We start from the raw sequence: 25,286 nt of genomic DNA, 5'->3' as shown, positions 1-25,286 counted from the left end.
GCCCGGTATCGGGCCCTGGCAGCAATTATACCTGGCCCTCGTCTTGTAAAAAAAGAATTTACCGGGCTGCGGTCTGATAAAAGTTGTGAACCACTGCTGTAGATCAACTATAGAAGATTTAAATAATTCATTGTGGTGAAGATTCATAATGTTAATATATATAATTAATAATAATTCATAATAGCACCCCATACTATCTCTCTAAGGTTTATTTTAACATTATCCTCCCACCCACGTGTAGGTCTTCCTAGTGGTCTCTTTCCTTCTGGCTTTCCCACCAATATCCTATATGTATTCTTCTTTGTCCTATTCTTGCTAAATATCCTGCCCACCTCATCCTCCTTGACTTGGTCATCATACTTATACTTGGAGAAGAGCACAAGTTATGAAGCTCCTCATTATGCAGTTTTCTCCAGCCTCCTCTCACTTCCAAATATTCTCCTCAGCACCCTGTTCTCAAATACAATCAATCTATGTTCCACCCTTAATATCAGAGACAAAATTTTACACCCATACAGAACCACAGGCAAAATTATAGTTTTGTATATTCTAATTTTTATGTTTTTGGACATGAGACGAGAAGACAAAAGGTTCTGGACTGAGTGGTAACAATCATTACCCAAATTCAATCTCCTTTTAATTTCTTCCTCAGTCAGGTTTTGATTTGTTACTGTCGTTCCCAATTTTTTTTAACTATGTCACATTTTCAAATTTCTACTACGGAGGAGTATCTTGAGCTATTCCTGAGTGAGCCTGTACCCACAACAGTAATTAAGGCCCACTCCATTTCTTTCCACTGCTAGGCCAGCACCTGGTGTCACCATCTAACGCCGGAACTGGACGGCAACTTATATGACACATTGATTCGACGGATAGTCTACTGTAACAGGCGTTTTCTTGAGAGACGATCTTCGGCAGTTAGTGAAAACGTTAGATGAACAGGCCGTCGGCAAAGTCGTCGGTCACACAATTAGAATATCTTACATGAGCATCTGCAAATTTTATATCTAGTAACTAAGCCTATCCTTGCAATTATGTCTGCCTGCGTGGTTAGCTCTGTTACCTATAACCATGCGCTTTTCGTCAGTGGATCTGTACATCCACTCCCCCATACGCCTTCATGGAATAGTGTTTAATTAGTTAAGCAAAGAGACAACTTTACCTTTTACTGTAGTAACATTTTCCTTATTGGGGTTGAAGTAATATGTTTATCAGAGCGGATGTAGTGCAGTCTATATACAACTTATGAAAATGTTGTTGCAGTAATGGGATATATTTATATATTGGAATTAATTATATATGTATTCAATTTTCAGTAATCTAAATACTAATCAGTTGGATTAAAATTTCACATGAAACTCTAAGGGTGGCCGTACATCAACTGCGTCAAGTAAGCTTCAAGATATGAGACAAAAGACCCAGTCTTGCTTCATTCGTGATTCGTCAGCATGAAACTGACGTCAGCATCATGTCTTAGACCGGTGTGCGGCGGTTTTCATATTCTCATTCGTTTCAATTGTGTTTCTTTCTTTGCGTCATGTCGCAGAAATCGTGTTTTGACTGTTACATGTCTTGACGCATGCCGGTGTGCGACCTATCTTAAATAACACCTAAAACAGGGCCTACTAAAAGCAATAATAAATTCTTCTTTCGGGTTTTGGGGTTCCGTTGTTTTTAATCTGCCGGCCACAGTGGCCTCGCGGTCTAAGACATGAACTGTCTTCGCTCGCTCGGACACTGAGATCGTGGTTTCGAATTCCACTCAAGGCATGAATGTTTGGTGTGTGTGTATGCGCTCATTCTGTGTTTGTGTTGTCCTGTGTTTAGCTAGAGGCCTTGTGACGGGCTGATTCCCGTCCAAGGAGTCCTACCCTCTTTGAAAAATGATTACGGAACTGAATGAGAGATCAGAGCCCTGAATGGGTGGAAGAGCCATTTTAAAAATGTTTTTAATCTGAGTCTTAGATCAGCCGGAGATCAGCTATACTTACTAAAGACTGTTTTTAGTCGCTCCTGAAGAATTTCAGTATAGTACTTTAAAGTAGGCTTTGGCTTATTTTATCTGCATCCATTCTAATTCGTAACTCATGAACCAATCTACACTGCATAACCTAGAGTTCGCAATGGTCTCGCTAATATACCAGAAGGTGGTAGACTCGTCCTTATACAAAACACAGCACCCCTCTGGATTAACTTCCACTGCAGGTATTGTTGTGCAAGTTATGTTGAATATTAATGACTATTACTGCATACAGTTTGTTGAAATTTCAAAGGGCAATATGTTAAGAGCACCCTCATCAAAATATTTTATTTATTAACTTCAAAAATACTGAAAAGAGAGCTACAGGTGTTAAGACATTGCATAGCTCGGGCAGTTGGGGCGTACGCTAGCGTAGTTCGTTGTGTCGCTATGCTACAAACTAGAAACGTCGTGGGTTTGGTTCCCGATGATATCATTGGATTCTTCAATTTACCTAATCCTTCCAGCCGCACAATGGTCCTGATGTCGACTCAGGCTCTAACAGACATGAGTACCAGTAATCTTCCTGACGAAAGGCTGACAACCTCACATCTATCTTTGAGCCGATTGTCTAGAAAATGTGGGAGCCTCGACGTCTCATAACACTGGGCTTCCATAGCCTGTTACAGGGATATCTTTACCTTTTGTAACTCAGGAAGTTAGGCAAAAGCTTCTCTCTGAGGAGTCTCGTTCTCAAGTCAGCATGACTTCATGTTATATTCGTGATGGACGAATTGGCACTGAAAGACGGTTTCCTCTGATTTTCTTCTGTTTTCATCTGAAAAGCTCCATCACGTCATCCATCTCTCACCCCCCCCCCTAACACGAGCAATGGCCCTGATTGGACAACAGACTTTCACATCATTAGACTTTAAGTCTGGGGCTTCATCTCTGAGTCCTGCAGTTTGCTGCTTTCTGAATAGGGAAGTTAGTTACTAACTTGATAGAATGACAATACGGATTAAGCTTTGATGCTGTCTAGACTAACTTTCTCGGCAAAGGTGGACATTGTAATACTGCTTTAAGCATACCATCTAGTGTTTCCATCTGTCACGTGTGTAACGTGTACGTATCTACTTACTAACGTACATACAGACCACGCGTAACAACAGAATAACGACAGAAAAGCAAGTCCTCGCCTTTAACATAAAAGGTAAAGCTATCCCTGTAACAGGCTGTTGAGGCCTTTAGGTTTGTGAGACTTCGAGGCTCCCACATTTTCTATAAAATCGGCTCAGATGGTGGTGAGATTGTCAGCCTTACTTGCCGGCCGCCCTTTACTCCCAGGAAGATTTCTGGTACTCATTTCTGTTAGAGGCTGAGTCGATCCCAGGACCGTAGTGGTGTTGGAAGGATTAGGTCAATTGAAATATACACTGGCCTCATCGGGACTCTAACCCGCGACCTCCGGCTTAGCATGGTGCCTCAACCAACTACGCTACCAGGTATAATGGAAGAAGTAGTAGTAATAAGGTAAAGTTATCCCTGTAAAGGGCCGTGGAAGCCCATATGTTTGTGAGACATCGAGGCTCCCACATTTTCGGGCTATTTTTATGTATTAACCTGGTATTTTTACCTGAAAATAGAAGAGAAGTGACTTCGGGCGAGATAGCCGGCATTCATACCATTATAGCTGGGAGGCAATATCAAGCGACAAGCTTACAACGAAGCCTGTCAGAGGTGAACACACTGGGAATAAAGAAAATGAATGCATAGTCGGAATTTCTCTTCCTAGTATTGTTAGCGTACTTAAGTCAAGAAATTTATAATGGGTCTTACATGCTGCTGGAATAGATACAGAAAATAGTATTTTATACGAAACATACATAAATATGGAATACCGAGTCGGATATTAGTGAAATTTACTTATTTAAATTAAGTTTAGGCAATTTAAATTTGGTTTAACCGGTTTCATATATGGTATAATGGTGAGCTTTTATTTAACAATGTTGAAGATCTAATATTTTCTGATTAATTACCGTATTTACGCATGTATAGGCCGCACATTTTTTGCCAAACATTCAAGAGGAAAACTGGGGTGCGGCTTATAATCGAAATATTCGAAATCACACACATTTTTTTCGTCAACGTCGAATTTTCCCCCTGCTGCTTGATTTCCTTGTTCTTGTGCGTAACGTACCACTTGAAGTTTAAATTTAGACGTATAACCTGCTCTTACTCGACCCATGTTTCACTCAGAACTAACCAGGCAAGTCAAGTAAAGGCGAAAATGTTATAACTCTCCCCCGCAATGCCTTTGTTCCGAGCGGTACCGTTATTTTCGCTAGTTGCGAACTTAGGAATGTTAAACGTTGCCAAATTTCGGAATAATTTCTACTCCTGAAATAATATTCCAAGAAAATTATTTTTTCTGTAATTTCTGTCTGAAAATTGTGCTGCGGCCTATACATACGTAAATACGGTATACGTAATTTATTTTCATTCCCCAGACGACGTGAGGCGTCGCATGATTGCGTCTGTGAATTCTTGGATGGACTCTGCTTTTGTCAGAAAAGTTTGAAGACCAACAGGAATATAACATAACTGCACCATGCTGACATCTGTGAACGGAGACTGCATCGTGCCAGAAGTTCTGGCGGGCAAAGGGAAATCTAACGACGTCTTCCAGAACCAAGTGATACCACCTCGGTTCGGCCAGCGAGAACCTGAAGAATTAGAAGGTAAGGCCAGAATGACTTAACACTGTGGTAACATTATCCGAATAGTCAACGCTTCTAACATCAAAGCCTGACACCTGAGCTACATTTGTCTAGTAAATTTGGTCCCCAACGACCTTCTGCATATAACTGAGAATTTTCAGCTCTTCAGTAAAGTTCCCAACTTTTATTCAGGAGGAGTTCGACTCGAACGTTGTTCAGGGAACAGGCTACCTTCATCACTTCTCACATTTTATTTTGTATCATTAATTTGCGTTTGATTTAACATATTTTCCAGTAACTGAATATATCTAGCGCTGAGTAATGAGATAATAGTGACTAATGCATTTAAAAGGGTGTTGAAAGCCGCGGCAATGGCAGAATTTAAGGTACTATCCCAGCATTTATCTGGAGGGACTGAGGAAACCCAAGAAAAACTTCATTTTAGATCGTCGGTGCTCTGGACGAGATTCAAACTAACGTCTTTACAAATATATGTCAGAAACGTATACCGCTTGAGTCAAATTACTCGGCTCATTAAGCTCCCAAAGCAAGCGACCTGCGTAGTCTAGGGGTAACATTCCCACCTCATGACTCAAGGTACGCGGGTTCAAACCCGGCGGAGGTCCGGGAGGGACTTTAAGCCGTGGGTCCCGTATCGTAGATTTACGGCACGTAAAAGAACCTCATGTCTTTAGGAGGCCTCTGAGCGAAATTGTTAGGTAAAACTTTCCCGCCCAAGTAGTTTCCCAACGGGGCTGATAGCACGCACCGTCTACCGGTAGGGGATGGGACAGTAGAAATTAAAGGGGGACGCACAGTGGACCAATACCTGGTCTAAGTGCATGGGGGAAACCCACCCCCTCCAATAACAACAACAACAAGCTCCCAAAGCAAACACAATGCCCTACAATAGGCCACGGCTTATCGTTACATTTACTTTCTGACACATTATTGTTGAGTAGCATATTGTTAGGCAACGACCCGCTTAAGCGTGTGACAACAATAAGGGAAGTGGATGTGTTTTCTGCGTGCTCCGTGCCGAAAGATTATAGAGGAGATTAATTGATTGTGATTGTGTTATTTTTCGTGACGCAGCTCCCTCATACGTGACAGTGTCACAGTGTTGCAGAGTATGTTCTAGGCCGCTTAAAAATATGGAAATATCGATTTTTAACTATGTTAATCCAACAGGATGCTCCCAAGGACATACTTCTTAGCATTCTATTTTATCGCAAAGCATTGTCTTCTACTACCTGCACGACTCGCAGTTTACCAGTTGACAGGTGTAGTCAGTTACTTTTGAATATTAAAACAGCATTCATTGCCACAAAATTGACGCATATTCAAACCAGTACTCATATTATTATTTATATTGTCACATGCACGTATTAGTGACGAAGACGCGGATTTTGATTAGCAATCGATTTATTGGGTAACTGTCAGTTATAACTAGAAAGAATTTTGACACTCCAGATTATTACAGGAACAATAACACTTAAAGCAAAGTCTTCAGCACTTCAATTCTAATCTTCGTTTGTAGCCTCCGGAACTCTGCTATTAGATTCTGTCAGTCCGTTATCTTCGTTAGTCTTATACTCTTCTCTTGGGCCATGTAGAAGTCACAACTGGACTCCACTCCGCAATAGTCTCTCAGTTGCCTTGTACTCTCCTTGAATCTCGAGTGTTATAAATTATTTTGAAAAATTACTATAAGCGTATAATATAAATTGTAAGTATCTGAAACAGACATAAAAATATTTTAACATAAAAATTGTAAGTAAATCGGATAGAGAGGGTACTGTATAACAAGGAATTTCGTGTATTTTGCAAATCACAGATTATTGTTAGATTACTACAGGGCATGTAGCACGAAAGGGGGAGACGAGGAATGAGTATAGGATATTGGTGGGAAAGCCAGAAGGAAAGAGACCACTGGGAAGACCAAAGCATAGGTGGGTGGACAATATTAAAATGGATCTTAAAGAGATAGGATGGGATGGTATGGATTGGATTGATCTGACTGAGGACAGGGACCAGTGGAGGGCTCTTGTGAACACGGTAATGAACCTTCGGGTTCCATAAAATGCTGGGAAATTCTTGAGTAGCTGCAGAATTGGCGGCTCCTCAAGAAGGGCTTAGCTCCATGAGTAAGTAAGTAAGTAATGGGGTCACGATATGCTGGATATATGACCAGGATTTGGAGGAAAGGAATGCGTACAGATTTCTAGTGGTAAACTTATTGGGAGGTGACCACTTGGAAGACCAAAGAGAAAGTGGATGGATAATATTAAGACGAATCTGCGAGAAGTATGTTGTGAGGGTGCACGGCGTTTAATCTTTACTACATGTGCATGTGTGCCTCTAATGACAAGCCACTGCTGTTCTCTTATGTACTGATTTTATACTTAATATTGTAAACTGGATGACCAGATGGTAGCTAGGTAACGGACCGGTACACACCCTGCGATACACGCACGCAACAATGGAACAACGAGGTTATGCAACCCGCTTGTATGCAACGGCTAAGTAAACACACTTACGCGCAGGTGCACGCTGCTGAATAAAGACAAATGTGGTGTTCTTGTCGGGAATTGAACCTCGGTCGTCCAACTCGTAGTCCGTCGCCATACCGACTGAGCTATCCTGGCTTATATATACACTCTAGTCATTACTGGTGCAAATTTCAATGGAAATTCTGGAATGGTAACGTGTGCAAGTCATGTTTCAGTTTTACAATTTTGCAAGCTCATTTCTTGTACACGAACCAAAAGTCCTTGACCTCAGCGCTGCGTGCTGACTTCCATTTCATTCCAGCAGTAGTTTCAAACCTCAGTAAGAACAGTTAACATCTTCAGTCTCTCCTTTTTACAGTGTAAAAAAACAAAATATTTCCATTTTATACCATCAAAAGTTCCTAATTCAAGTCTGGCCGGTCACGGTAGCCGAGCGGTCTAAGGCATGTACTGTCTTCGCTCGTTCGGAAGCCGGGATCGTGGGTTCGAATCCCACACAAAGCATGGATATTTGGTATATGTATGTGTGTATTCTGTGTTTGTGCTGTCCTGTGTTTAGGTAGAGGCCTTGCGACGGGCTGATCACTCATGCAAAGAGTCCTACTGTCTGTAAAATGATCAAAAGTAAAAAACAAACCGTGTGGAGGCGGGGTCGAATACTTTCACCGTAGCCCTGCGAGTCTTAGAAGGCCACGAAAAAGGAACACAGTACATGGGGTATAACTGGGCCACCTTGTTCCTGGGGGGGGGTATAAGTACGGGGAACTGGCTCTCGAAGTTTGGGAAATCTCGAATCTGAGACAACAAAATATGGTCATGAGTCCCAAGGGACTCGGACCTGAGAATGACTGCGCTGACGAGAGGCAGGAGCAACTATGAACGACAGATCCATCCTCTCGTTAGAGAAGACGTTATTTAAGGACTATGACCGCAAGTATTCAAGTGGAAAAAAAATTACTGGTCGTGAGTCTCAAGGGGTTTGTCACCAAGATGAACTGATTGGCGGTAAACCGCCAGTCGTAAAGTAACTCTGACTCTGACTCTGACAGTTCAGAGCAGAATAGAATCGAGTCAGAATAGAGTCAGTCGTAGTTCAGAGCAGAATGGATCGAGTTCTAGGAAATAATTTATTGTGATTACGAGGAATGGTAAAGGAATGATCAATAAATCCAATCATCGAATCCAACCTCCGTTATTATTAGTCACTCCCATAAAACAAGACAATACGTTATTAAACGTTAGCAATATAGTTCATGTTCTCTCTACATTCTGCAATTATCCGAAGTCTTATGTTGTGAAGGAAGTATTTTCATGACTTTTTCGTCTCGTCCTCTTAGTTGAGGAACCTCTAAAATACAGTGGCGAATAGAACTACAGGCGATTGATCTGCCGGAAACAGTACGTAAGGAATGATTCACGAAGACAGGAAGCGCACGTTCCCCAACTCAGTGCGTTGACATTAACATGTCCATGAATTCTCACGAACTGCGACCGTTTGAATTCAATATGAAATGACGTTAAGTCACGTGTCTTTAAAGCGTCAGATGTGTATGACTAACGAAGTGTGACGTTCTAATTACGTATTATTTTCCAGTATCACTGAAGGATGGTGACTCTGAAGTAGAATTTCAATAATTTACCAATTTCCTCGAGCAGGGGCCTTCTTGAGAAGATAACAGTTACCTAGTTAAGTAAAAAAAAAAAAGGCTTGTCTTCTATGAAACCTGAAGATTAATTTTTTTTCTCCCTTGGCACTACAGCCCCAGTGGGCCTAGGCCTACCTCCATGAACTCCGTTCACTTCGGTTTTTCTAGATCTTACACATTCGGTAGGAATCCTTGGGCGAGTGATCAGCTCGTCGCAAGGCCTCTACCTGTACACAAACATAGAAAAACGCACACAAACATCCATGCCCTGAGTGGGATTCGAACTCACGATCCCGGTTTCCAACCGAGGAAAGACAGTGCATGCCTTAGACCGCTCGGCTACCGTGACCGGCTGAAGGTTCATTACTGTTGTTTATAAGAATCTGCCACGGTTTCATAGTTGAACCCAATTTACTTCTTATGGAGTTCAGTACTATAAAATGGTGTCCAGTCTCTTGTCACTTCCTCCGTTTCAGGACTAAATATTCCCCTCAGCAACTTGTTCTCAAAGCCCTTCATGCAAGAGACAAAGTTTCATGTCCATACAGAACAAAAGACAAATTTTCATTTTTGTGTTGCATATTTTGGCGTTTAAGAGAGAGAAAGAAAACAAAATTTTTGTTGAACGATACCAGTCACAGTATTTAATATATTCTTGATTTATTATTAGATAAAATAATGATTTATTATTCACTAAATAGTATTTTCAGTGGAATGAAGCTAAACTCTTGCGTCCCATGGTTTTACAGTGACTAAAGCTGCAGACTTTTCGTGAACTATTGTGAAGGTTCTCTAGATTAAAAAAGCTATTAAAAGCAATTACTTGCGCCTCACATGCACAAAGCTTTGTCTTGGAAGTGTAAGTCTCACTTCCATTAACTTTGTTAATGTAAAACACAAATGTCGTAAGTGGTCAAAACTTAGCCTCTTAGCTTCTTTAGTCATCATCACCACAAACGTCATATCGGTTTGACAGATTATTCGTTATTGATCATACGAACTGCTAAAGTTTCACAGTATCAAATAATACTGTTAAGATCGAAACATGTGATGATACAGCATACTTACTTACTCATGGAGCTGAGCCCTTCTGGAGGAGCCGCCAATTCTGCAGCTACTCAAGAACTTCCCAACATTTTATGGAAACCGAAGGTTCACTACCGTGTTCACAAGAGCCCTCCACTGGTCTCTATCCTGAGCCAGATCTATCCAATCCATACCATCCCATCCTATCTCTCTAAAATCCATTCTAATATTGTCCACCCACCTACGCCTTGGTCTTCCCTGTGGTCTCTTTCCTTCTGGCTTTCCCACCAATATCCTGTACGCGTTCCTCGTCTCCCCCATTCGTGCTACATGACCTGCCTATCTCATCCTCCTTGACTTGATCATTCTAATTATACTTGGAGAAGAGTACAAGTTAAATGGTACAGTATAACCACAATAAAATTAATTTTGACAAATCTATTAATTTCATTCCTTCTAGTTTTATTGTTAAGAAAATTGTAGATGTGTAGACGGCAACTGTATACCGTGACCAGTATGTTGAATTCACATTCATTTTCATAGCCATTTTTATTTTTGCTCAGTTGTGTTCATTTTAAGAGAAAATTTGCATAGGAACTAACGTTAACCTTTCCTTGTATATATACAATATATGTATGTATGTACATGTAGAGTAATGCATACATCATCATCATCAGTAATCTGTCAGACGACAGGTCCTCCACTTGATGCGATCTAGAGCTTTCTCCTTCAAATGACAGTATCCTCTTCTGTCCCCAAGGTCATCCGGCATCTTCTTATGTCTTCTTCCTCGTCTTCTTGTCACTTCTATCCGCACCTCTATCTTTCCTTCAATAACTTTTTTTAGAAGGCAGTTTCTGCGTAAAACATGACCAATCCAATTAGCCTTCCGTTTTCTTATTTCGTGTAGGATATTCCTCTGCTCACTGACTCTAATTAACACTTCTTCATTTCTCACATAATCATACAGTATATATATATATATATATATATACATACAGAGAGAGACAGAAAGGTGGAGGAAGGGGTAGAAAGAGGAGAATCATTTGATAGAGACCTGCATACCGAATTCTTGTAGTTTATTAATATTGATAATTTCTTTCTTGGCTCCTTTTAACCTGTGTTTAGGCAAAACTTGCTAGGAATTAAATAACAGGAAAATCGTCAGAAACAACGACAGAAGAGGTCCTGGACATTTTGTACCAGTGAACAAAGCATTGATTTGTGTAATGTAAAATGTAAATGTCGCATATATTTCACCAATTGCATCGAATGTAAAATGCGCACTTATCTGTGTATGCATGTATGTGTAAACACACGTGCACACGTGTGAACTAGTCTTAAAAAGAACTGTACATAACTACCCATGTGTGGAAATGTAACGTAGTGATCAAGGGGAAAAATCGGTGGGGGGGGGGCCTAGAACGCTCTGGGGTACACGTTACGCTTCAGAAAACTTGTAAATACATCTGCATACGTAACACGTGCCGTAAATTTCCGGGTCATTTAAATCGGAGAGAATATCAAATCACAGAATAAAACAACTGAATCCCAAATGATGATGGCCGTGCATGAGGAATAATTCAGTAAAATTACTTGTATCTCGGTTGTGGGTTGGTTGGGACAACAGTAAAAATGACCAGATCATGCAATGAATTATGATAAATTTAATACTACTAGTGGAAGACTGACGTAGTCGTGGAGGAACCCCATAATTTAAAAATGAATTCGCCAACCAGAATTCCACATATCCGACCTCGTCAGTGGAACTTGCAACATTAATGGAACCGCTGTTCCAAAGGAGAGTTCTTTAACAACACCGGTACTTATTTGGGAACGATTAGGCACTGATTACTAATAGAACATTGGAGCTCTACACTGAGGATCAATTTTTGGGATATTATCCATCATCTTCCACTTTAGTCTACTTTTTTTCTTAAAAAAATAAGACACTTATGATATCACCTTGCTGTCTGTGTGTCCGTGTGTCTGTATAACCCCCTAATTTTATCGTTTTATACGCTGTCTATGGAGTATCAAAGGAAAGTAGGCGTTTAGTTCCTCCCAGAACTTCTTCTTATTTTAAGAAAAGTTTCGGAAATTGGGCTCTGTCTTCGTCCTCAGGCATAAAGTCCCTGTCGATTGAGTTAGTTCACGCTTAGCTTCTGAATTGCAACATAGTGATACCAAAACCCGCAGGAAGTCGTAATACGGAAAGATAATTCTTTGGCGTTATTTAATGACATCGGCACCGAGACTATAAATTACATGAACGATAGGACGATTAATGAAGATGGAGCAGTTAGTGGAATGGAAATTGGCATTGGAAACAGAAGTACTTATGTGAATTTTCTCCAAGTGCCACTTTGTCCACCACAAATCCCACATGACCTGAAATGAGATTGAAGCCGGGTCGAAGCAGTGGGAAACTCATGACTAACCACCTGAGCTGTGGCACAGCCTACATAATGTAATCAAACAACTACTCTCTTGGTCACGTGGGAGTTATTACATAAGCAACTGGATTATGAAATATATATCTCTTGCTGATATTTAAATACTAAGATGAGGGATCTTGGATTAACTAAATAATTAACTCAGTTGAAGCTGAACAGTCACTCAGTCATTCAAGAAGTTAAATGTATGTTAAGGAAACCGAATGTACATTACCTTATTCAAAATAACCCACAGTCCACATGACCCCAAATATTTAAGGTCCATTTTAACATTACCCTCGCCTCTATTCATAGATCTTCAAAGTCGTGTATTTCCTTCCAGTTTCCCGATCAAAACTGTAGAACTGACATGATGTCATCAATACAAGGTGAAACTTAAAATAAAAAAGAAATATTTCCGCAGAAGGGCGTGCGCCGATTTGTAGCATGTAGTCATTTGAAGTGAAAGTGGCAATAACCCTCATTTAATGCACATCTTTGTAAAACTGAGTCTGTTTAATCTAAAATGGCGTACTATGGCTAAATGCTGTATACTCGAACAGATCAGTTAGCTTGGGTTTAGAACTCTTTGCTCATTCCGCCNGTCACAGACCAACATAAGAAATGTAAGATTTGAGGCTTTCACGGCGGTGACTATGAAGAAAGCAGTCTTCTGGGATTTGGCGCCGTGTATATACACGGCGCCAAATCCCAGAAGACTGCTTTCTTCATAGTCACCGCCGTGAAAGCCTCAAATCTTACATTTCTTATGTTGGTCTGTGACTAATCATTCTTGCACAAAATGGCTGCCGTATATATGAACCTATGTCATTTGTTCTGCTGATCAGTGAATGCTTCGTTTAGTTATTTTACGAGCTTATTTCAATTATTCTTTTTCTTATTTTCTTCCCACGCCATTTCAATTCATCTCAACTATGAAATCAGCATTTACTTTTATTTTCGTCCGCCTTTCATTCTTTTTCGTTTTAATTTCTCCCACTTTCGAATGCCTTTATGCATTTTAGTTTCATAACTTGTACTCTTCTCCAAGTATAATTAGAATGATCAAGTCAAGGAGGATGAGGTGGGAAGGTCATGTAGCACGAATGGTGGAGACGAGGAATGCGTATAGGATATTGGTGGGAAAGCCAGAAGGAAAGAGACCACAGGGAAGACCAAGGCGTAGGTGGGTGGACAATATTATAATGGATCTTAGAGAGATATGATGGGATGATATGGATTGGATAGATCTGGCTCAGGATAGAGACCAGTGGAGGACTCTTCTGAACACGATGATGAACCTTCGGCTTCCATAAAATGCTGGGAAATTCTTGAGTAGCTGCAGAATTGGTGGCTCCTCAAGAAGGGCTCAGCTCCATGAGTAAGTATGTAAGTAAGTACTTTATACTATGAATGTAATATTTAATTAATCAGTATTGAATACCGTCCACTTGCGTTAGTTGATCCAAAGGATTAATCTTTTTATCAACGTATTTTCATAGATACCAATCCACTAAAATAAAAAAACTATTAAAATAACAGTTTTATATATATATTAGATTTGTTTTGAAGGATAAAAGTTAAAACACATTAATATACGAATAAAGTTGAATTAAAAAATCCTTATAAATGGAAACTCTATTCATCACACCCACGTTTACTCTGTTGTTCTGAATATGTTTTGACACTTTTTGTTTCGTCTTTCAGAACTCGCGTTGAAACAAAAATCACTCGATAATCAGAAGTACCAAGAATCACTCAGAAGATCTTTGGAGGAACCGGAAGAATTCTGGAAGGAAGTCGGTCAGTGTGTAACGTGGACCAAGCCTTGGGACGAAGTTTTAGACAACACAAAACAACCTTTCACGAAATGGTGAGTATGCTGTCCAGGCGTATGAGAGTTTTGTGGGCCCCTGCTGGGAGGCAAGCCAGTCGTCTGCCTGACTGTAACTTTGGCAAAATGTCAAAATTTAAAAATAAGGAAACATTAAAAAAGGGCAGTTGGAAAGATCAGGTCAATTGAAAAATCCAGCGACCTCATCGGGAATCGAACCCACGACCTTCTGGCTTGTAACTTAGTCTCAACCAATTACTCTACCGCGTGCTCCAATAAAGAAATATAAAAAAACAAAATAACTCCGTGGCCTGTAGTCCGCAAGTAAACTATACCGACCGAGCGACCGTCGGTTGTCGGCGAAGTTAGTGCCAACTTCAGCGTGGTCGCGTAGTCAACGCAACGAATCCCCACGGCCGTTAATTTCGGTTTTCTAGACCGAAGACTACTTTTCCATTCAAGTAGCTCCTCAATTGTCCTCACGAAGCTGAGTGGACCCCTTTCCAGACCCACTACTTCTCAGAAAATTTTGTAGCGTCGGGAGTCGAAACCGGGACATCTGCATCTGTAGCCAGGGAAAGTATTTGTTTTAAAATAGGCTTACAACCCGACTACTGTAGGACAATCGACTAAAATAGAATTAAGCGGATTAAAAAAAGTTTGCTAGCAAATTTTCTGACTGCCTCCCCCCTTTTGTAAAAATCCTTGTGAGGCGTATGAGTTTCCATACACGAATTGCTTCAGAAGCAACATATCTTGCATAATGTAGGTTAATGAACTGCATGTAGGAAACAGACGTAAAGAAGGCAAAATAATTATTTTACTAGGCTAAGTCTTATTTGATCCCTAATCTTGATGCATTCATTCTCCTGAATTCGGTAACCGTTGGATTTAAAACAGAAAATCTACAAAATATTATATTATTTAATAAATTTGTAAAATCTATAACCAGTTTCTTTCCTATCTTTATTCTTATTCTCTATAAAGGAAGATGGATGTATGCCACGTTGTGGTTCCGTTGTTTGAAGAACAGGACTTCTTAGTGTTGTACTGTTGTTCAGGCCACGCTGTGTTGTTATACACAACATTTATCTTTCACACTGGAAGGCGTTAATAACCTTTTATACTAGTACTAGTGTGACGGACAAGGACGGACCAAGTCAGAAATATTTTAATCTATTATTGTATATTTCGTTAGCCTTTAAAACATCGTTTTTCTTTTTGTGTGACAGTGGCTTAATTTTTAAGATGATATTAATGACGAGGGAAAATAATTAGTTAAGAAGCTAGATTCTGCAATCTAAACCACGTGCAAGGTGACGTAGTTGTTAACCCACAAAAGATGGATAACTTCAGAAAATATCAGCGACCTGAAAACTAATTTTTGTTCCTCTTGTAAAATTTGATTCCATTAACGCATGAACTGTCCAGACTAAACAATTCTGTTGACACCAGTAGTCTACCATGAAATATCACGGTCGTAGAAAGAAAAGGAAAATCTTTAGGGTTTGTTTTACATAATCAGATATTATCTATGTTAAGAACGTTCAGAAATACCAGCTGTTCGGTTACAAAATTCAAAATTGCTTCTGAAAATAATCTTTATAATAGGATTTTCGAGCTCCATTTCCTGGGATACATATGTAGGCTTAAAATCCGCCCACTTCACGCTCACTGCTGAACGCAATATCGAAATTCAGTTCCATGTACGACACTTTTTCCACACATGGGTTTATAATAACACCCACTTATTGAACTTCTCCCACAAAACTGGCTAAGAATATAACATACAAATGAAATGAATACATTTGCCTATTTGATATCCGGTTATTGTCCCAGCAAACTCACAAATAAAACAATGGACAACCATAGGTTGATGATTGCTGATTTTTGTACTTCATCCACTGTACCGTATTCTAAAACACAACGCTTCGGAAGCTTTATCTGCTTCCGTCTTCAGGTGAATGTGGAGACATACTTTGTTGGGTCCCTTAGGTGCCTCCCATCCCCAACTTGAGGTCGGTAATACATCCAGCTTCCGAAACGTTGTATTCCAAAACTATTGATAAGAAAGAGATATTACGTACTGTTTCTAATGCCGGTATTTATCGTTTAAGTGACAAAGTTAGTACAGTTTACCTAGTGTAATGTTTTTTCGATAATTCCACCGTCAACATCAATGCACTTTGAAATTCGTGTGAGGACATGGCTTGTTGCTCGTCTGAATGCATCTTGGCATTCCTTTATGCGGGCGAAAACATCCGTCATGTGATCGAGAATCTAGTGCTGAGGTAAAGAATGGTGGAGCTGTACCTCCACTAACCACTACGTCTTCATGGCCTAGTGCTTAATTAATTAAGCACAGGGACAGTTTACATTTTACCTTATATTGGAGCCTCAATAACACAGTCTGTATAGCGACTGACTATGGGCTGGACGACAGAGGGATCGGATTTCGAATTCCGGTAGTGTCAAGTATTTTTTTCTCCACATTGTCCAGACCGGCTCTGGAGTCCACCCAGCCTTCCATCTAATGAGTACTGGGGGCTCTCTCTCCGGGGGATAAAGCGGCAAGGGTGTGAAACTAACAACTCACCTCCAACTAGTGCCAAGGTCAAGAATGTTGGAGCTATACCTCCACTCCCCCATACGTCTTCACGGTGTAGTGCTTAATTAGTTAAACACGGGAACAATGTTACCTTACTTACCTTGTAGTAAAGTAAAATCATTTTAAAGCATAACATGAATTGAACAGAAAACTGCCTTTATTGGGCCTTTTTTAAGTGTCCTCTAACAAACTGAAAAATTTTTAATGCGGTAACGTAGCGTAAGAATAGGAGTTTGACAGACAGTTGTCTGTCAGGATATTAGTTACTTCATGTTAATACAGTTTTGTTCCCTAATGTGCTTCCTGTACTTTAAAACTGTAAATTTTATCTAAAATGGGAAAGAAGCCTAGCAGTCAACAGAATCTACGTAGTACTCTTTACTAGAAAGAAAGGGAAAAAGTAAGAAAACAAATGTATAGAGAAGAAACAGAGAAATATGGAAAGTAAAAGGACATAAGAAGGAAATAATGAACGAATGAAGGGCAGAAACTAAGGAGAAAACAAAAGATAACCGGAATGACAACGTTAGGATACGATTAATTTAAATGGCGCAACAAAAGTTAGTACCCACATTCTGTTGCTGCATATAAAATTCTTATTACGACGACACTGAGATAAGAATAATAGTAGCAACAATACAAACTGAGAACGCGTAATCTAAACAGCGTCATACAGTGAACAGCGCCTTGGTAATCTTACAATTCTGGTGTTCACAGTCCTTGAGATATTCACCTAATTTGAACCCCCCTGTGGCTATTAATTCTCCCCTATAATATTGTTTTATCTGCTTTTACTTTATTGTTGTTCAGTTTTATAACCCTGGAAAGTGAGACATATTACTAATCACGTGTGAAATCTAGTTCTGGCAAGCAGAGTTACGTTACATCAAACACTGGATAAATACGTTAGATAACGAAAAGGGGTTTTGAAAACCGGAATTAAAGTTGATATTACATCTGTTTCTCAGTTAACTGTCGACATACAGATGTCGAAATATCTGAAAAATTCTCTAAATGTCGAAATAGACGAATGGTTACTAAAGGAAACAACTCTATGAAACTAAAACGGAAAATATCGAAGATTTTCGAGAAAGCTAAAAAAAATTACTATAAAATTTAAATAATCGACAACTTTAAATTAGGAGCCGAAATTTTTCGAAATGGCTAAAAGAGTCCAAACAAAGCCGAGATGATTCGAAAATATTCTTTCTGTAAGGAGCCAAGAAGACGAAAGATTTCGATGATCTTCAAATATTTCGACAGAAGTGAAATAATTTAGCAAATAATAAGATAACAAAAAAGTGTTGAAAAACGTGAAATTAAAAATAAAATGAAGTACGGTGCGGTAGCATTTGATGCGAGAGATGCGTCCTTGAAAACCTCGCACAATTCGAGATAAGTTTTCTGAATATATATAAAGTAAAGGGGATGTCGAATTTTTTTTAATTCGCGTTACTTCAAAATTTGCGCACAAAATGAGATTTTATTAATAATTTTTCATCGCACAATTCAAATCCGCATGAAGTGAGACTGCACTGTACACGACTGTAAATTCCCAGAAAATTGGAAGAGGTTTATGATATTTGTTGTATATGTTAAAGCTATATGACAAAAATATTCTGTTACTTTTGACGGAAACTTTTATCTTAAATTTTTATTTTAAACGATAATTTTGAGTGTAATTTTGAGAGTAATTGTGTTATGATATAAACAAACAGTGTCATATATTATAAGTCTTTTTGGCAATTGCTTTCAGTAGACTCATAGGAAAATCTAATACATGCAAATATTCCGAAAATAAAATGTTTCCAAAATATCTCTAAAACTGAAATATGTCCAAGAATTTCGGAAGTGTTCAAACAGACATTTACAAAACCTGTCTGCAAGCCATAATCCGTCGAAATTTAGAAATTTAGTTTCTACTCTGAAATAACTATCTTCGTAGTTCTGGCCTTCCTCGAACACTCGATAGTTGCTCAGCCGGTCAAGATGTTTCTTTCATTTTATACGACCCAGAATTTCATCAGTGTGTTCACAACAACCCAGCATCCTTAACAATTGAATCCATTCCACACTTTCATAATCTGTTTCTCAAATATTGCTTTTAATATTACCCAGTCTTTTATGACTAGATCTCTCCTCGCAGGTTCCTTCAACTGAACAGTGTAAGAGAAAGCTGATTTAGACATTGACACGGATATTTCATTCTTTTCCAGATTTAACCGTTTTATAATTTATAAAATTACACAGATTCCTTACTGCATTAATAATAATTAATATACAAATAAATAAATAATGACATATCATTGTATCATTCGAATCACAAATATTCAGCAATCCAAGCAATTCTCTGACTCTCGTTCTTATAAGATATGACTAGTTGTGAAGATTTAATACACATATACTTCGATCGAAAGTAATCTATTGTTATGCGCCAGAATTTTTCGTGATTATCTTTTTTCGTCTTATGAACAGGTTTGATTTTGTGGAAAAAATCAAAGTTATTCTTTAACTCTCGATAATCTGTCTGCTCGACCTGAAGTAGAAGAGACGACTTTCGATTATATCGAACATTTTATGTTTACAACGTCACCATCTGTTGTCGGCTTTTGTAATTACAATCAATCCATTACGAATTTAAATCTAAAATTTTCTTCTTCATTAGTATTTTGACCGAGTAACAAGATCGCTCGTTGTACTTCAAGTTACCCTGTGGTTAAATTTATAGAGCATTTTTCGTACTGTAGTGTGACTCACTACACATTACCATACTGGCCACTGAAGGTGGAAAAATGGCTCCTATAAGGAAACGAATTTTAAAATAAAACATGGAGCATGTATTGAAAACAATAATTCATATATATAAAGCGTACTGTTTTCTTACATTAGACGCCATGTACTCTGGTAGAAGTTTGCCAGCGTTGCGGAAAAACATACTGCCGCTGTCATCAGTGTCAAAGAGTAAGCAACAGTTTGCTTGAGGCTTACTGTCTGACCCTTAAGATGGAGCAGTACCTTCTTTCGAAATGTTGGTGAATATTTACTGGACTGCACGGCGTCACACCTCAGAAGATAGTAAGGTAACAGGTAAAGTTATCCCTGGATAATTAATTAAGCACCACAGCATGAAGACATATGGGGGAGTGAAGGTATAGCTACATTCTTCTTAACCTCTATAATAGATGGAAGTGAATGGTCAGCTTCATGCTCCTGCTACTTTCCCCTTTGGGAAACAGACTTTTCATAATCACTTCCCAGCAAGAAACTTATGGGATATAGTAGATGACTGAATTGCAGATAAAACAGCTCATGGAAATGCAGATATCATATACTAAATTGTTATGAACTCACCCCTCTCTTTTTTGTATATAGCTAGTTCTTACCTGCATTCGGGCATTTTGTGGTGAAGCTCATAATGTTTCATTTCAGACAAAAGAATAAGTAGTATTTTGTTTTGTATCAAGCTGTATACAGCTTTATGTAGTGCAGTTAATTTAAACTGTGTGATCTAAATGGTTTCCAGTTTACATGAATGATCATCCCTTGTTTACTGAAGTATTGAAATTTCACTGAAGCTGTTCATAAATAGTTTCGTACATTTTCACTTTTATAAATAACATTGCTTTCACTGGAATGTCATTCTGAAATTTACTTTAACAGCTTTCATCCAATAGTTTATCTTTTCCCTTCATTTAGGAACCTCTGCTTGCCAAGTTCAAGGTTTTCCTGCCTTTCTTATTTTAATAAACCCTGCACCAATTTTACTTATTTGTTATAACCAGAACAAGCCCTGAGCCAAATTCAGATTACCTACAAACATGCTAAGCAGGGATTAGTAAATGTATTGAGAGTAACTATTGAAGCTTCCCAAAAGGTGTAAAGACTTCTGAGTCTAGAGGAACTAGAAATCACAGCTGGGATTTGAGATTATTACAGCAATTAATATCAGAATTATGGTCATCCAGGATTTAACACCATGTAGTGTATTAGTTCCACCCAGAAAATGGAGACAGCAGGTTCCTTCAAAATACTTGTACCAATCTACCAAATTATACACCATTACATCAAAGAAGGTCATCATATTGAATCTTCTGGGAAGTTCTGAATATCAGGTTAATATAAATTGTATTAAAATAAAGGAACCATTAGCTAGTCTATTTGTATTTGTGATTCTTTGAAAGATTTTTCCTTGTGAGAAGTTGACCAAGGAACACCCAGCAGGAGGTTATGGACAGTTATGTGTCAGGCCTTTACCATCCACAAGATGCTTAGAAGTTAATTTCTTATCTACATTAAAGCATTTGCAGAACTATTGTGAATGTTAACTAGGTATCTCTGCAAAACACAATAACTCTAAAATGCATCTCATTGACTCATTCTGAGATTAATCAAGTGCTGAGATCAGTAAATTTGGTTCTGTTGTTTACAAATTACATATATTGAACATAACCCCCACCCCATCTTATAAAAACAAAATACAACTGTGTACCTGTGTAAGCCCAGAGGGTATCAGTTGGATTTAATCCCTAACGTAACCAATCATTTTCCTTCCTCAGGTTTGTGGGAGGAGAACTGAATGCTTGCTACAATGCTGTGGACCGTCATGTACTGGCTGGAGATGGTGAGAAGGTTGCACTTATCCATGATAGCCCTGTTACTAAGAGCATCAGACACATCACATATCAGGAATTACAAGATAAAGCAAGTACTTTCATGCAAAATATTGCCTAAAGTAAACTGTGCTCAACCAATGCTATAACTTGGTTATTATATCCTAACCGCTTTCTTCTTTTCTTCCTTTTTTATTTCAGTACCAATGCCTGTACCCCATGAAAATGATTATGGAGACACTCTGGCAAAGAAATCATGTTTTGGGGCATTTTTTAAAGAACTGGTATCCTTGGTATGTTGCACAACATATCACAAAAGGATTCTATCCAGTTTAGAATCTGAAATAATGTTAAAAGAAATATTTTTAATGAATTACAACATATGTATGGAAGACTGTACAAACAGTCAGTAAAAATAAGAACTGATTTTCTTAATTAACCTTACTATTAATAAATTCCCTAAAGTAAAGTCCTCTTTGAGGAAGCTAATAGTCATTCAGATAGCCAGAAAATTTCCTGTCTCTTTATGGAATTCATTTTTAACAGTATAGTGTTCACAAGGCCCCATCTCTGAACCCTCTCCTGAGGCAACTGAATTTAGCCCAATAGTTCGCAGTAACACACAAATTACTATGCTTCCTCTTGTACACTCCAGTCTTGTTTAAAACTACAAGATACTTTTCACATGCTTAGTAACATCACATATGTACATTTTATTTGCGTTCATAATCTGTGCATGAGATGCAAACAAAGTACCTTTCTATTTCTTAGTGGACCTACCATCCAGTATCTCTCCTACCTATCAGCAACCACTATGGTAATTGCACTGGCATTAATATCATAATTCTGTCACACAATGCAGAGAATCACTGTTCATATTAACAACATAACAGATTATTCTTAAAATAATGAAAATGAAAAATTTGAGTTTTAATTTGGGGCAATAGGAAAGATGATCCAAATTTTATTTTCAGCTAAGTACAAACCATTCCATTTTCTTTCCATCAAGTGCTGAATGGCATATGAAACACATTCAAGTATGAAATATATGAATGAATTTTCATGCATATTCTATGACAGAATTGCATAAATGTTTTGGAACAAAACAAGGCACCAGTCAGTATTCACAATTCCTTTTCAGCAGGTTTCACGACTGGCTGGAGCACTGGCCAAGATGGGTGTCTCCCGTGGAGACAGAGTCATTGTCTACATGCCCATGATACCTGAGGCCATTATAGCCATGTTGGCAACTGTCAGACTTGGAGCTGTACATTCTGTGGTGTTTGGTGGTATGTTCTGCTTTAATTTGCTTTAATGTGAATCAAGTAAATGAGAAACTTAAATGCTTAAATAACGTGGAAATTTATGTTTTTATTAGTCTACTTTCCATATTTTGAAAAATTAAAGTAGATTTATGCAATAGGGAGACAAGGAATACATACATACAGAATTTTGGTATGGAGACCTTTTTAAAAATAGTCGCTTGGAAGACTGCAAAAGAAATGAAAGAACAGAATTAGGAAAGATCTTTGAAAAATAGGCTGCGAGGCTGTAGCTAGCTCAATATCATGTGCAGTGATGGCTTTGTTATCATCAGTGTTCACACTTTGGATTCTAGTGTCAGAGTGTTAATTTCCAATCAGAACTCCAGTTAAGAAGAATATGTAACCCCCCCCCCCCAAAAAAAAAATTTTCTTCTTTGACATAAGATTCAGTTTTATAAGGCTAACTAATTAGCCTTGCAGTAGCAGAGCCCACATGTTCAGTACTGCTAATATAAAAGGCTACCACTGGATACAATCCTGAGTCAGCTCTTTCTACCTTCACTTATCACAAATTATATCCCCAAGACCCATTCTGATGTTGCCCTAAGATCTCTTTCTCCTTCTTACTAGAGGATGTTTTCCAAGCAGTTTCACCGCCAAAATAGCAACAGAGGTTAATTCTGTTCTATTCTGTGCTATAATGTTTCATCAATGGAAAGTTCTTATAATTAATTATATAATTATTTAAATTTGATTATGTGGCAGTAGTTATTATCCCAAAAGCTTCATTTAATCCCTGAACTGCTGGTCACATCACCACAATAAATCATAGAACGGAAATTGTGAACATTATTTTGGAGCATTCTAATTGACTGAGATAGAAATGGGACAACACAGGAAGGCTGTTTACTCTTAGTGACCAAGGACATGATAATCTTGAGAAAGGAAACATCATCATCATAAAAGCAAAAGAGAGAACTTATATCTGAGTAACAAAACTATGGCTTTCACTACCATCTTAGAGATGAAATGTAACAATAGTATAGCCCAATGTGAAGAAACTAAAACAGAGGCATGGCTTTGTATAGGTGGTTCCATTGGAAGTTAGAGCCCATAAGAAAACATGCTCTAATCTTTATGCTGAATGTGTTATAGGATGACCACCTCTGTGGTCTAGTGGTCAGAGTTCCTGGCTACAGAAACAGAGGGCCAGGTTCGATTCCCGGCGCTACCAGCTTTTCTGAGAAGTAGTGGATCTGGAACAGGGTCCAGTCAGCCTTATGATGATAACTGAGGAGCTATCTCAAGGAAATAGCGGCTCTGGTCTAGAAAACCGAGATTAACAGCCATGGGGAACTATTGCACTGACCATGTGACACCCCTTATCCGCAAAAGTCGGCACTAACTTTGCCGACAAGCGGTGGTCGCTTGGTCGGTATAGTTCACTTGCGGACTACAGGCCGCTATAGGATACACAGAATGTATTTTGAACCTGAGAAATGGGTACTGGTCTCATTCTACGTGGATCATAGCTGAGTACATCTGTGTAATACTTTTAGTTTTATTCCTCTAATGTTTGGGCCCTGAAGGAAGTCCCAATGTTGCAGGTTTTGCAGCACGGGAGCTGCGGGTACGCATCGAACATGCAGAACCTAAAGTTATTATTGTAGCAAGCGCTGGTTGTGAGCCCAACAGAATTGTAAGGTAAGAACAATAAGAAAGAGGACAAATTTCAAACAAATTAACTTTCCCACCTAACAGGTCTTCATTAATATTAGTCTGTAGTCCTGTCAGTGTTATTAGTAAGTCCAGTGCCTTTCTTTTCTAAAAACATGTTTGCCGGTCCATTTACATTTGGTTCTAGCCTCAAGATTGCAATGTACAGTGTATCAGCAGGTGTGCAACTCTTGGCAAGTTTTCTGGTATATATGTGTTGTTTGCCAGTATGTGTACTGGCTGAAAAATCTCTGAATATGTCCAATATAATTTTCCCTGGATATTTAGGCAAAGTCTATAGTACAACAGCAATATGTAGTTTAGCAGGTGGCTGAGCATGTGAGCAGATGGTCATATTGAATTGAATTGAATTGAATTGAATTGAATTTATTTGCATTCCATAAACCGTAAGCAGGTTAATACCTTTGGATATAGAACAAGTCAAAAGAATACCTACTGGTACAAGTAATTTTATCTTAAATTAATATAGCTTAATTCTACATTATTCCCTATTTACACTGAAGTATTCGTCTACAGAGTAGAAGGAATGAGCATGCAGATAATTCTTTAGCTCTGATTTAAAATGTTTACTATCATTGCTCAAGTTTTTGATACTTTGTGGGAGACTATTGTACACTTTTATGCCAGAAGAGTAGACTCCTTTTTGATATAGTGATAAGTTTGATGAAGGTAGATGGAAGTTATATTTTTGTCTAGTATTCATGTTATAGATACTGGAATTTAAATTCAAATTTATTTTTATTATACACAACAAATAAGAGAAGCGATAGTATGTATTGTGATTGAAGAGGTAGAATTTTAATTTCTTAAATAAATCTCTACATGAATCTCTACTTCTATGTCCTGTAATGATTCTAATTATATTCCAGTCTCCGAAATGTCATGGTCTTTTGTATTTTACACACCAGACAATGGATGAAGTCCAAAACAAT

General features: G+C 38.5%; 1 protein-coding gene across 5 annotated transcripts in view; it reads left to right on the top strand.

Moving 5' to 3' along the window:
- LOC111865449 (acyl-CoA synthetase short-chain family member 3, mitochondrial) overlaps window positions 1-25,286 on the top strand; it is a 47,328-nt gene that overhangs the window by 357 nt on the left and 21,685 nt on the right. For 3 of the 5 annotated variants that reach the window (XM_023853518.2, XM_023853499.2, XM_033751849.1), the window contains exons 2-6: window positions 4,471-4,701; window positions 14,008-14,173; window positions 21,299-21,443; window positions 22,494-22,641; window positions 24,225-24,321. In XM_023853518.2, the coding sequence (XP_023709286.1) occupies window positions 4,572-4,701; window positions 14,008-14,173; window positions 21,299-21,443; window positions 22,494-22,641; window positions 24,225-24,321 (686 nt within the window). In that variant the 5' untranslated portion in view covers window positions 4,471-4,571. The remainder of the gene's footprint in view (window positions 1-4,470; window positions 4,702-14,007; window positions 14,174-21,298; window positions 21,444-22,493; window positions 22,642-24,224; window positions 24,322-25,286) is intronic. The other 2 variants (XM_023853507.2, XM_033751850.1) reach the window with 1 other exon arrangement.

The sequence above is a fragment of the Cryptotermes secundus genome, unplaced genomic scaffold (genome assembly GCF_002891405.2).
Source record: "Cryptotermes secundus unplaced genomic scaffold, Csec_1.0 scaffold944, whole genome shotgun sequence".
Lineage (NCBI taxonomy): Eukaryota > Metazoa > Arthropoda > Insecta > Blattodea > Kalotermitidae > Cryptotermes > Cryptotermes secundus.
This window is presented reverse-complemented; position numbering and strand designations above follow the sequence as displayed.